Here is a 14733-nt window from a genome sequence, read left to right as displayed (position 1 = left end):
TACTGTAGAAACACAATGTGGTGTATCTCGACATTGTAACTCTATCCAGTAATAAGAAGGAATAAAGCACTGATACACACTACAAACTTGTACAGACCTCAGAATCATTATGCCAAGTGAGAGAAGGTAGACACAAAAGGCTACATCTTTTGTGATTCTATTGATATGAAACGTCCAGAACAGGCAACTCTGTTGAGACAGAAGGTAGATTAATGGTTGCCACTAGCCAAGAGGAGAAACAGAAGTGACTGCTTCATGGATTTAAGGTTCTTTTGGGGGTGATGAAAATATGCTGGAATTAGATAGTAGTGATGCTTACACAGCACTGTGAATATAGAAAAAAAGCACTCAATTGTACAATTGAAATTTGAGAATTTTATGGTATGTGAATTATATCTCAACTTCAGATAATTTAACAAAACCACTGAGGGGCTTTGCTAAGCACTGTTCTATATCCTGGAATAAGAATAGTAAACAGGTAATGTGCTTTCATGGTGCTTCTATTGTGGAGAAGGGGGAAACAGGACAAAATAAATAAATAAATAAATAAGATAAATATTTAAAATGCTATTTTAGATATAACTACTGAGGACAAATAGTAAAGCAGAAAATGGACAATATCTGACAAAGCAGTGTTTCTTAAACTCATGATCATCTCTAAGACTGTGCTCAAGAAAACCAATTCCAATTCCACTCTTACAAATAACTTCTGGGTGGTTTCCTAGTAGCATGTGAGAATTTGGAGGGCAGGGACACTGTTTATTCATATTTATAGCCTTAAATTCCTGATGCATGTCAGATCCACATATGTATGTGGAAGAATGAAGGACAGATTCATCCGTTTCTGTCGTTTCTCAGTCAGTCCCAATTACAAAACATTCGTGATTCCTTACATAGGGAATTGCTGTTTCACATGCTGTATTAATGTTCACCTGCCCACCTAAGTATTTTAACAAACACTGACATTAAAATAGCTTTGTATCATGAAAGTGATCTGTTAGTTTTTTAAAGGAATATTTGACCTGATGACAAGCTGAGAGAAGAGAACCCATGTTCCCTAAGCCATTCTCTCAATTTTCATAGGATAGTCACTCGGTTTATATATTGTGTGAAGGGGCTGAATTGTTTTTATTCTCCCTGCTTTCCATCATTTATCTAATTCATTCTTCATGTCTCCATTTGATGAAGAATAGAGATAGCAAGAGTACATGAAACTGAAAGATATCAAAAGACCATGTGAAAATCATAAAAATATCTCAAAATATGATGAAGGAGGAACTTGAGAATACTGAGTTTGAGAAAAAATACTGTAATTTTGGTGAACCTTTGAATTTTAAACTTCGATATCATCACTTTAGACTGAGAGAGCACTGTGCTCCAGAGAGCTTCAGGGATTTGTTTCATATCTGACTGTCAACGCAGTTGATGCTGGAATTCAGATCTGTCCCCTGAGTCTTAGAAGCAACTTTTTTTGAGCTGTGTGTAGAAGACTGAAAAGCACTGTCTGTGATCAGGGCTAGTCGTACCCCTGGATGAAATATAGCCTCATCCATGTGAAGCAAAATGATCAACACAAGGTAGACCCCACTGCTCAAAAATATATTTCCATCCAGCTGTCAGTGGGTCTTGGACAACATTTGTTTGGATTTTTCTACTTATTTCACTTTCAAAATGCAAGTATCACTGAAGAAAAGTAATGTCAGTGAACACTGGAAGCCTAGAGAAAAGACAAGGATGAAAATAGAAGTCAGAGAAGCAACCACGTATTAATATTGCCCCAGAGCTCTAGATGTAACATGAAAAGCAAAACCAAATATAGCATCAGATCTTTTATAAAGAGTTCAGTAAATGAGTTCATTGAAGCTGAAGAAATGATATTAACATGAGAACCTTTAGAAAATGATTCAGCTGTGTCTGCTAGTGGGTTAATGTCCGCAGCTCATATTTTGTCTCTGTTGCAGTTTTCACATTCAAGCAATAACCCCCGAGATGACATTGCTACAGAAGCATATGAAGATGAGCTAGACCTGGGTAGGTCTGGGTCCTACCTGAACAGCAGCATCAACTCTGCATGGAGTGAGCACAGCTTGGACCCAGAGGACATTCGGGTAACACCAGTATTTCAGCTTTCCTACTTCAGGCTCACTCCATATACATGGGCAAGCACGTGTGGTCTGATGCAAACATATGCTCACCTTTGTGCACACATGAGCCAGAGAGAAAAAGAGAGGGGGTGTGTATATGTGTGTGTGTGTGTGTGTGTATAAGAACTGAAGACATCTAATTTAGAGTTAACCCAGTTCTAAAACATACGGCATGGTAGAAATTACACAAGCTGATCTTGATAGTCTCAACTGACTTATTAGTAGTCATAATGACAGAGTGGTGATACATGTTCCCTACTACAGTTTATGACATTTTGCTGATGAGAAGGTAGGATAGATCTGTGAGTAGAGAGCCCAGAGTACTGAAAGAAATCTGAGACAGTATATCAGCATTTGGAGTAAGAAGCTGCTTTTAGTAATTGACAGTCTATTGTCCCCCAAACCTAATCCAACATTAGAGGTAATTTTGTCAATGGCTACATGATGCTTCCAGTATTGTTTAGGGATATGATTTGTCAGTAGACGATATGCTGTGTTTTGTCATGGTCTTGGTCAAGTCTGGTGCACATAGTTTGTTAAGTCCAAAGGGCTTGTTCCATAAAACAAGGGTAGAATGCATGTGTTCATGTCTTAAATTTCAGACTCTATGTGAAACAGAACACAAATTAATCAGAAAGTAAGAATGAGGAGAAAGTGAGTGAGTACACATAGTATGAAAAGCTGTAGAGCAGTTTCCCTAAAGAGCTCAAGCTCAGTAACTTCAAACTACATTTAGTAATACTATCTGGCTGAACCGCTAAGTTCCACATCTCTGTGAATTTGCTCTTGTTCTGGCAGGATGAGCTAAAGAAACTCTATGCCCAGTTGGAAATATATAAAAGGAAGAAGATGATTACAAATAACCCTCACCTCCAGAAAAAGCGGTGCTCCAAGAAGGGCTTAGGCCGTTCCATCATGAGGCGTATAACCGAGATCCCAGAGACGGTTAGCAGGCAGTGTTCCAAAGAGGACAAGGAAGTCACAGACCACAGCACAGCCAAAAGCACTGCCCTGGCCAGGAAGAACCCACAAGAATCTTCAGGTAACACCGGGAAGCCCAAAGAAGAGTCCCTGAAAAACCGAGTCTTCTCGCTAAAGAAATCACACAGCACTTATGATCATGTGAGGGAGCACACGGAAGAGTCCAACAGTTTACCAGTGGAAAGCCAAGATGAGGAGGCTACAGAACATTCCACACTAGAGTCTCTGTCAAGTAAAAAACTAACACAAAAACTGAAAGAAAACAGTGAGGCCGAGTCCACAGAGTCCGTGCCTTTGGTGTGTAAGTCAGCAAGTGCACACAATCTCAGCTCAGAGAAGAAGCCAGGCCACCCCCGAACATCGATGTTGCAAAAGTCTCTCAGTGTCATCGCAAGCGCCAAGGAGAAGACTCTTGGATTAGCTGGGAAAACTCAAACATCAGGCATGGAAGAACGTGCTAAAGCCCAGAAACCAAAAGATAAAGAAACAAATAGAAAATACTCAAATTCAGATAATGCAGAGACTAATGATTCTGCCCCCCAAAACTCCAATCATTTGGAGGAGCCAAGAAAACCTCAGAAATCTGGGATTATGAAGCAACAACGGGTCAACCCGGCCACTGCCAATTCTGACATGAGCCCAGGCACCCCCCAGACGAAGAACAACTTTGACATTGGGGAAGTGTGCCCTTGGGAGATTTATGACCTGGCCCCCGGTCCTGTGCCTTCAGAATCAAAAGTTCAAAAACACGTATCTATTGCAGCTTCTGAAATGGAGAAAAACCCAACTTTTTCCTTAAAGGAGAAGTCTCATCAGAAGCCCAAGGCAGCTGAACTGTGTCAGCAAACCAATCAGAAGAGCATAGACAAGGCTGAGGTGTGCTCTTGGAAGAGCCAAGGCCAGCCTGGTTTTGAAGATGAGAAGCATCTGATTCCCAAGACTCAAGTTCCCGCAGGGAGAGCCAGAGAGGAGAATGGCAATCAGCATTATGCAGCCAATGTGTGTGCCGGGCAGTATGAAGAACTGCCCCCCAAAGCTATAGCATCAAAAGTCGAGAATGAAAGTCTCAACCAAACAGGAGACCAGGAGAAAAAGACATCCTCCCCTGAGGAAAATGTGCCTGGCTCCTATAACTCAAGTAATAACTTTCGGCAGCCTTTGACATCACGAGCTGAGGTGTGTCCTTGGGAGTTTGAGACCCCAAATCAACCAAATGCTGAAAGAAGTGTAGCTTTACCTGCCTCTTCCACTTTAAGTGCAAATAAAATAGCGGGGCCTCGGAAATGAGAAGTCTGGGGTCCATTTAAAGTGTACCATCCCCAGAAAGAAAAGGAGAAGGAAGAAACCCTGAATTCGACAAAAATAAGAGGATCAAAGATTCCCAAGGAGTGTTTGTCAGGAAACGTGAAAGGCCCAGGTTGAAGAAGACCGGGAGGGCAGAGGGACACCACAATGGAAGACAGACTGGCCAAGAGAAATCTTTCCCCTGGGGACACCAGGGGAGTCCTTACATTTATGTATGTTTAGGGGGAGTAGCCCTCACTGTCTGCCCCTGATCAGTATTGACCCATGGCATTTTGAAGACCCTAAACAAGGCAGACCAGAAGACATGGAAGAGGTACAACATTTTGCAAAGAAGGTATGGACATAGATGACCGAAATTCTAAGTAGCTAACTGAACTTACTTTACCTATTTAACCTTGATAGCACCGCTAATTTAATGCATCCCAAAAATACCTTTTATATTAATGATTGCTCTCATTTTCTTATAAATGTATGTTTCAGTACATTGTTGTGTCTCGTATTCAAGCATTCCAGATTGTATAATTTTTGCAAATAACTTTGATATTATATGACACAACACATTTATGCAATCCCGCAGCTACTCAATTGTTATTGCAAGTTACAGATTACCTGCTATCTATCAACTTTAGTTGATTCTTGAAGTACAGTAAGCTTTCTCTGGCTTGGGAAGCCATAACCGTTATGATAAAATCTTTTAGTTTTGGCTGTGGTTTATATATTGTGAATTTGGATTTGATTCTATTGTTTCACATCATGGTTTGTTATACTGTCTTAATCAGGGTTTTTTATACAAGTTGAGTTACTTGTTTTGCACTTCTTGTTAGGACTCCGAGAGCAAGTGGTCCTACTTAGTCATGTCTCAATAAAGGACAACTTACCTATTGTTTGTTCAGAGTCAGAGACAGGTAACACCTTCATTCCAATTTATTGTCCCTTTTAACTCTCAGTATTTCATACTTAGCATTTCGCAAGGAAGAAGCTAAGAGTGAGAAAAATATACTGCACATTATTATTACCACTGAAAAGGGAAGACTCTAGGAATGACATGAGAATTAACTACAGTACTGCAGAGCCAGGGAATTTGCCTTTCAAAACAGACAGAAAGGGAGCTACTGATAGCACTTTCAAGGGAGTATTTTTTTAGAGAAAAATTATGATAGCATCAAGATCATTGTATGGATATATTTTTATTATGCATACTGAATATATATTTTAAATTACCTTAAACTACTTATTCTCATAAACTCTTATTCATTGCTTCAGCTAGTGGTAACACTTGCTGGGCCTAAATCCCAAAGAGCTTTATAACCTGATTTTTTCAAAGCCTATAAGGTGGTATGGGCTCTCCATTCTCCCAAGCACTGGAAAATTTACAGGTCCTGCAAATTGCCATTTTGAGCCACCTGGCTCAAAATTCAGAAATGCAGGGTTTCTTTGCAAACCAAAACAGCCCCCAAAGCAAAATTTGTAAAATGTACTGCCTTCCACACTGATCACTTGGCATGAGAATCCAAAGCTGCTGACTTAGCCCTACTGAAGTGATCATGCAAAGAGATTCCATTCCAAAGCTCAGTCTCATTTTATTTAAAGATGAATCACTTAAAAATAGAATGCAGACTTCCCTTTCTCTCATGCTAAATGCTGAAGTATCAATGGCTTATTTGGCCAGGACATTTCCAGCCTAACTGCTCTTCATTTCATGTGCAGCAAGGAGAACATGCCAGGAAGATAAAAGATGAAAAAAGATAATCAGAAGGTAGATACAGGCCTGTTCTAAGAGAGTATCATTCTCAGTGGAAGGTATAAACTAGGACTTCTCCTTATTCATCATCAAAATTTTCTCGACAATTTTTATTCAGGAATAAGTGAGCACATCACCATTTTGCAAAGCTGTGCATTCATCTTCCTCACCCATTCGTTTGCTTTGTGCATATTACTCAGGTTGGTGGGGTAGGTGTGAAGAGATGGAAAAATTCTATTTTTCTGTCTTTCCTTAATTTATTTCCTTCTTCTCTTCCTTTTTAGTCAAGGCCTCTCTATTTGGTACCTTGGAACATAACTTTAAGGTATATTTGTGAACTTGGTTTGGAATTTCCAGGCCCACCTACTTGTTTCATTTTTGTTCAAGGTCTGTTAGCACTTTATTCACTTTTTGAGAAATAAGCAGTCAAGCCTCGGTGACTTTTTATTGCACTTCAGGATGATCCTGCTAGAGATGTGGCTTAAAGAAGACTTGCCAAATTATACCTTAGTGACATTCTACAGTCCATAGATTTTTCTCCACCAGCATAAATCAGTGAGAGTGCCTCGGGTCTTTCCTAGAGTTTCATTGCCATTAGTTATCACCAAGAGAAGTTTAAATCTACAATTTTTGAGGTTTTTTTTTTCCTAGATCAATAACAATAAGAAAGTGAATAAACACTGTTAAGGTCACAAACATTTGCTAGGTTGTCCTTCTCAATGCATGTGCAGGCTGCATCCTGTCCTTGTTTTTAAGCCAGGGTTTATAAATAAGTAGATTTATACCAATCTTAATAGAACTGTATATTTTATGCAAGAATTAAATGCTTTACAACATGAATTATAACTCAGCCCATTGTAAACTTTGGTGGCAATATGGATTTGAAACACGACAGTTCTCTTGTATTTGCTTCCTAGGTTTCTGCATGCAAGTGGTGACAGGTAGGACTGAGAAACACTGCCTTTTGACTTCTAGCATTTAGCAACCGAGAGTTGTAGAGTCAATAAAGCTGTAAGTCTCTTCACTTAATCTGTGGTTCTTCTGAAACTATTATCTGAAACCTACAGCATCCCACCATGAAAAATATTTGGTTAATTTATGTTGTGATGTGTTACAGCATGTAAATAATTATAACTTATCTGCAATAAAACATATTTATATGAAAGTGATTTATGGTGTTTTGTGTATCTATCTATGGTGTTTTGTGTATCTATTATGGTGTTTTGTGTATAAATTTATTTCACCTAAGCCAACTTCAGAGGGAATCCCATGTATCTTTGACCTCATATGCCTGTCTACAGAAATATGTGATTAGCCGAATGTGGCCTCAAACATACAGGTCATCATTTGGAGCCAGTAAAACCTGTTAGGACTAGTGATTTTGATTTAAGAAAGCTCTGTCCAGGGCAGCTCCGCTGGCTCAGCGGTTTAGCGCCACCTTCAGCCTGTAGTGTGATCCTGGAGACCTGGGATCAAGTCCCACATTGGGCTTCCTGAATGGAGCCTGCTTCTCCCTCTGACTATGTCTCTGTCTCTCTTTCTTTCTCTCTCTGTGCCTCTCATGAATAAATAAATAAAATCTTAAAAAAAAAAAAGAAAGCTCTGTCAAAATAGGAAGTAATTCAGTTACCTTTTTTAATTTACTGAACATACATAGGCAATTTGCTAAGCAATGATGCTGATCTTTAGATAAACAAGAGCTCCAATATCCAATATGCACTATCTAGTCACTGCTATAGTAATACAGAGGGGAGCCCCACTAATTCATGGAGTCAGGAGAGGCTTAAGAGTGAAGGCAAGCTCCCAAGGCTGAAATTCTGCAAGGCATCAGTTATGAACAGGAAAAGGTGTAAGGCTGGAAAGGTAATTGTGCCCAGCCTTGCATGCCATGCTTCAGATTAGCTACAGCCTTCTCCTGCAGTACTGGGAACTATCAAAAAGCAGTAAACTGGATCATAATCAAGTCATGGAATAGAAGGATCATTTGAGGAGTAGCCCAGGAATGGACTGAGGTGGGAGGAGACTGCAGGCAGCTGGATTAGCTAGCCAGCACAAGACTCAAGGGAAGGGTGAGGGCCTAAAAAGGAGAGGGAGAGATTATTGTTTTTGTTTTTGTTTTTTTTAGATTTTTTTTTATTCATTTATCCATGAGAGAGAGAGAGAGAGATATAGAGAGAGAGGCAGAGACACAGGCAGAGGGAGAAGCAGGCTCCATGCAGGGAGCCTGACATGGGACTTGATCCCGAGTCTCCAGGATCACGCCCTGGGCTGAAGGCAGTGCTAAACCGCTGAGCCACCCGGGCTGCCCTATTGTAGGGATTTTTTGTTTTTTTGGGTTTTTTTTTAAGATTTTATGTATTCATAAGAGACACAGGGAGAGAGGCAGAGACATAGGCAGAGGGAAAAGCAGGCTCCCTGCAAAAACCCCAATTGCAGGACTCCATCCCAGGAACCCAGGATCATGACCTGAGCCAAAGGTAGACACTCAACCACTGAGTCACACAGGGACCCCGATTATTGGTTATTTTATCAAACTAGCATCTTCAGATTGGTTTGGTGTTCCTATTATACAAGGTCAGAAAATCAGTCACAGATAACTATATCAACTATAAATGTTCCTTCTGAGTTTATGGACATTTTGAATAGTTTCAAAAATTTTAAAAGCCCCTTCTGAAAATCTGTAGATCAGGAGGTCACCCGTTCATGAAAAAAGCTATGGAAAAGAATACCAAAGCCATGCTATGAGAAACCTTGATATTAAACCAGGCTGGGAAAAGAGCAAAGGACCTGCTATAGTATGGTCTTAACTTCCCCTGTGGGAGTGTGTGGGCAGCTCTCTGAAGCAGAGCAGCAGATGACACAAGGGGGCAGAAGAGGGAGCTGGCTGCACCTTCTCCCTGCGTTCACCTTGCCTGGAACCAAGTCGCTGGGAATGCCCTTCCCCGTCTCTTCACACCATGTGTGTCCTATATCCTCCATTCTCTTGGTACTTACACATAAAATCAGTGGTCTGAGTCCTTTGACCCCAAAGGGCTAAGACAAAAGCAGCTGACGATTAATAGGCCATGAAGGTCAAGTCTACGTTCTTTGTCCTGTGATAAGGCTCAGTGTGGAAATTGTTTAGCCAATGGCTATATTATTTTCATACATATGCATAGTGCTAGGCAACGTTTCTTTGTTCTAAATTTAGAACTTTTGGTTAAAAAATACCTAAGGGAAATATTTCCATCAGAAATGGCTTTTATCACACAAGTAATAACGTAAGACTGATGTTCTAAAACAATGCAAGTTGGTTAAGATTTCCTTTATTATTTCAACAGATTCCATTCTTTTTCCCCTGAATAGTTACAAATACAGAAATAATATATTTCTAGTATTGGTTACTTTCTATTTAAGTACTTATTTCTTGGAAAGGACACAAAGTCCAAGCACATTGTATTACTTCAATATTAACTGGTTAGAAGGCAGATGATGAAATGTATGAATTGGTTTTTAACTTCCTTCTCTTCCTCTGTGATGTGAAAATAGTACTTTGTCAGAAATAAAACTGATCAAATGAAAATGGAAAATGAGGGATAAATATAGAAAAAGTTCTTTGCATAAGAGGTCACATTCCTGGAAAGAAAAATAAATTAAATATGCAAACAGAAAAGTTCGTGACAGGTCTTCTAGAACATACTCCCATTTCAATTCAAACAGCAGTAAGAAAAGCAGGAAAATGCCCTCTTTTGAGCACATAAGAGAAATATGCATAGTTTTTCCTCAAACATACCATGGGATTTTATTCTTCTGTGCCTTTTGACTTGCTATTTGGTCCATCTGAAATTTTTTCCCTCCTTCTTTTTCCTGTCAACCTTATGTATGCTTCAATACTAGTGCAATCATATAATTTATTGTCCAAAGAAAACCTTTAAGCATGAAAGGGTGATATAATTGTGTGTGGATAATGATATAAACTAGAACTGACCCAGGAAACCCAGGGTGTGTTCCAGTGTTTACCCTGTTCAAGAAGCAGCACAAACACCCCACTCCCTGTGTGCAGAGCCTTTCCTAATGCCCCAAATCAGAATGAATTCCTCCTTCCTCTATGCTCACCTTAGGAATTTGCTTAAGTCTGTGATTGCATTGACTCATAATTTAGCTAGTTATACATTGCTCTGAATTGTCTGCTAAATTAAGAGCTCTTTGAGAGCAAGGAATTTTTTTATTCATTTATATGTCCCCAATTCAAGCAGTGTATTTTTCTCTGAACTCAATAAATATTTGCAAAATTGAAATTTTGATTACTAATCGTTGTCCAAAATACACTTGGAAAGCAAGAAAATTTCAGGAGTTGGATGACAACATGCTGCAAAATTTCTCAAATATTGAATACTAACCAGTCTTCCCTCTACACCCTGACAGTTCCTGGGAAAGTCACAGATTAATACTGAATCGCATTAACTCTAAGTCTCTAGCATTATAAGGTAAGTATTCATCTGTCACCATAAAGAGGGAGAAACCTAAAGTTTGGGACATGGCCTAGTTTGCTAGAGTTATAAAACATATTTCCATATTTCACAAAAAGTAAATATTTGGCTGTAGAAACATGCTATTAGTTATTTGAACTCTTTCCGAAAAATAAAGCATGTCAGGATCTACATAAGACACCCACATATAAATAGATCCTGACATTAAACTTTCAGATGTTTCTGAGAAATGAGATAGTTTGAACACACTGTTTGGATATTTGAATGACTGTAGGATTTCTTATCCATATATTTCATGTTATGTAGAAGTAGTCCTAATATACATACAATAACTATAAAGGTGCTATATGTGAAAGAAAAATGTAGATACACATAAACAACTTGCTTGTAAATCAGAATATTAAAAAGTTATCTAAAGTTGCCAAAGAATGAAGATACTAAAGATCATGAAAGATATTTCTTCTCTTACATCTTTTTTAAAATATTTATTTATTAGAGAGAGCACAAGCAGTGGGGGTGGGGGGGAGCTGCAGAGGAAGAGAAGCAGATTCCCCACTGAGCAGAGAGCCCTATGTGGAGCTCTGATCCCAGGACCCAAGCCAAAGGCAGACAGATGCTTAACTACTGAGCCACCCAGGCACCCTCCTTCTCTTGCATCTTAAAGACCAATAACTATGAACACAAATGGTGACTAATGTAGCTTAGGAATGTGTCCCTCTGCTTCTTACAATACTCCATATGTAAAGTAACTGAGAAACTTGAATTTATTGCTGCAGTTCTCAGGCCAAATTCAGTGTCAGAATCATGCAAATCAGTACTGAACCAGAGTAAAGGGATGGCTTGTAGGCAAATTACTTTCTGGCATGAGAAAACTGTAAGGAGGGTTGTTTAAGAATACTCAGGTACAAACTCAGTTTCATAACCACTTGAATAAAAGAGACAGCAGATTGACTATCCTGGAATCACCTGCTGGAAAGCTGGAAAGGCTGTTATCCAAATATACATAAGAACTGTTCTTTTTTTACATCCTCCAGCAAAGATGCATAAGAATCATCTCTCTGCCCAATTCTGACAGTATCTCCCTGTGCAGAGAGTCACCATACAGAGCTGTAAACCTTCCTCAGTGGTTAAAGACTCAGAACCCATGAAAAAGCTAAAAGCAAAACACCCCTCCCCTCGCTCTCTGTACCTGTTTGCTCTATTTTTTTTATTTTATTTAAATTCAATTTGCCAACATATAGTATAACACCCAGTGCTCATCTCATCATGTGCCCTCCTTAAAGCCTATCACCCAGTTACCCTAAACCAATTTGCTTTAATTATATTTCTGTATCTTCAAGCTTAAAAACATTCAAAATGTAATTTAAAAACATACAAAAACAAACATTTTTAAAAACCCATTAAAAATTTTTCTGTAAGTTGGGAAATATGTACAGATAGCGGTAAATATTGCTGATACGTTAAAGTAGAATGAAAAAAACTCGGGAGTTCAAGACTGTTTCTGAAACCTGGTTCTGTCACAAGTATGTTTGGTTTGGGAAAGTCTCTTCAACTTCCTGTGTTTACATTTCTCAACCTGAACAATGAGAGGTTTAGGGGAGATAGTATCCCAGGACCGCTCCAGTTCTAGGACTAAGGGGTGTGTGTGTATGTGTGTGTGTGTGTGTGTAAAATTTCACCCTGAGTTTGAATGTGTTAAACTATTTTTGCTAGAATGTATACAACTAAGCAAACTATTGGCAAATTTAAAATTATCTAGAGGAAGAAGACACACAAATGAAAGGGAATAACAGTGTGATGACTAAGCCCCATTCCCTTGATTTTTTGTATGTTTTGTCCTAAGATAAAATTATGGAGTTCTCAAGTTCTGGCAGAAAAAAAAAAAGTCACAGAAAATGTACTTCAAAAAGCAAAATGAAGCTAGAGTCATGTCCTGAATCAGAAGTTGGAAAGCAGTTTGCTTTCTGGATCTTGTTCCTTGCTCAATATCTCATTATCACTCCTTGCTGGGAATGAGTGGCTCTGCTTCTTTAAGAAGAAGTAGCTCTTAATGTCCATATAGCATTAAAGACTAGTCAAAATATCTTGGGGAGACCAAGTTTTAAATGAACTTTATAATCCTAAAGACTAATGGGATCAAACATAATAAATGTAAAGTCCAATTATGTAGTAAGATCAGGGGACAATTAATCCAGAGTCAATTTTGAATGACAAATGCCTACCCTTCCAGAATGATCCACGGAGTATGACAAACCATATTCTCCCTTGATGTTGCAGTGAATGTCAGTTTGGAGAGTAGACAATTACTACTATTCAGAAAAGAAATAGCATGAGTAACACAAATTATATACTATTGCTTTCTCCACTTTAATGTTTACAACTTTCTCACTTTATTTAAACATAAAAAGGATAGCATCAATTTATTTATTTATTTTTGGATAGCATCAATTTAAAATTGATTCAGTTTTCCTGAGATCTGGCTCATTTTTCAAACAGGCATTATATCCTATTACTTCACTATACATTGAAAGAGCGGATCTTCTCCCAAGTCCAAATATTGCACAAATGCATCATGGTTTCTTTGCATTTTATTTCTCTGGTAATTATCCCCTGTTGTTTCATAAAGCTGTGTTTAACTTAAGAAATTTTTATTAGCTTTGATCTCAAGGGGTAGGTGAAATACTGGGAATGGAGCAAAGAGAGCTCCATTGAAAGCCTGTGTTGTATAAGCAAAGGAGTTTGGTTCCCTATAAGGGATAAGAAAATATTTGTAGCAGGCAGCTGATATAAGAAAGTTAAATTTAGAATAATTTTTTTTTCTGAAATCCCTTCCTAGTTCCAATTGAAATTAATGAAACTCAAGCTTCCCATTTGGCCTGGGACCAGAACACAGAACACAGTAGCCATAGCATCAGCATGAATGGTAGAGATTCTAAGATATCTCGGGTTGGTCCTGATGAAGCCTTCCAGTATACAATTGGAAGGAACAGGATTATGTCCAGGTGGCTCAGCATTTTTTTAAAGAGATGTATATCTATGGGGCGCCTGGGTAGGTCAGTCAGTTAAGCGTCTGACTCTTGATTTTGGCTCAGGTCATAATCTCAGCATCTGTGCGGAATATGGAGCTTCCCTAAGATTCTCCCTCTCCCTCTCCCTCTGTCCCAACTTGCTCCCATCTCTCTCCCTCTCTAAAAAAACAGAGAGAAAGAAATGAATATCTAAAGATAGTAGAACAGACAGTAGAAGTATAGCTAATAGCAAGAACAAAAGGAGGGCAGGGCTAACACTAGGCAAAACTTTGATATTGACAAAAATATGAACAGACCCAGCTTAATACTCTGTGATATGGTGTAGGAGGCCAGTATTTGGTTTATCTCAATGATATAGATGTCATCAAATATAATGTAAGCTATGTTGGCTCTCAATATCTTCTATATGACTAAAGAAATCTTTCATTTTAATTTTGATAGTGCATGTAAAAGTCATAGGTTTCTGTACTAGTTCTTTCAAAAGAATCAATAGCAAACTGTAATTTCTTGGATGTATGAGATGAGGTGGGGGTGGAGCAGTAACTTGTTTTTTTAGTTCCCAGGACTCTAAATCAAGGAAAGCTTTATCTGACAGAGGGACTGTCATGAGATGAACACTGAGATCCACAGAGTGACTAAATAGAAATTTACTGTGTTTTCCTTGGAAAAAAAAAGGGGTACATGAGTATTTTTCTTGATGAAGGAAGAGAACAAGAATATGGACTGTTTTAGAATGTGTGATTGTTCCCACGCCTATACAGCTTTCCCTATGAGAGTTATTCTACGTACATCCTTGCCCACTGGCATGTGACTTGCCAGGCCTTCCTGGGGAGGAAGGTACTCCCTTTCCCCCACTGACTTCAGGCTTGGACACATTCAAGCAGAACTTTCAGAATTTTCATGTGGTTCTGGCTCAGCTGTTTTCTCTCTGCCTCAAGAACAGCATGCCCTAAATTGATACTTCTCCTCTGGCCTAGATCTCAGAATAAAAAAGGCATGTGGAGCAGAGCCACACAGAGCCCAGCAAAATCACAGTAGTTCCATAGCCAACACATAATATAAGC

The 14733-nt window shown here is 38.9% G+C and overlaps 1 protein-coding gene across 2 annotated transcripts in view; it reads left to right on the top strand.

Moving 5' to 3' along the window:
- GPR158 (G protein-coupled receptor 158) overlaps nucleotides 1–7340 on the top strand; it is a 409138-nt gene extending 401798 nt beyond the window's left edge. For both annotated transcript variants that reach the window (XM_025463914.3, XM_049099715.1), the window contains 2 exons: nucleotides 1962–2108; nucleotides 2943–7340. In XM_025463914.3, coding sequence (XP_025319699.3) covers nucleotides 1962–2108; nucleotides 2943–4412 — 1617 coding nt within the window. In that variant the 3' untranslated portion in view covers nucleotides 4413–7340. The remainder of the gene's footprint in view (nucleotides 1–1961; nucleotides 2109–2942) is intronic.
- Nucleotides 7341–14733: the final 7393 nt, after the last annotated feature.

This window comes from Canis lupus, chromosome 2, assembly GCF_003254725.2.
Source record: "Canis lupus dingo isolate Sandy chromosome 2, ASM325472v2, whole genome shotgun sequence".
In the NCBI taxonomy this organism is placed as follows: Eukaryota; Metazoa; Chordata; class Mammalia; order Carnivora; family Canidae; genus Canis; species Canis lupus.
The sequence above is the reverse complement of the archived record's forward strand: the minus strand, read 5'-3'. Positions and strand labels throughout refer to the sequence as shown.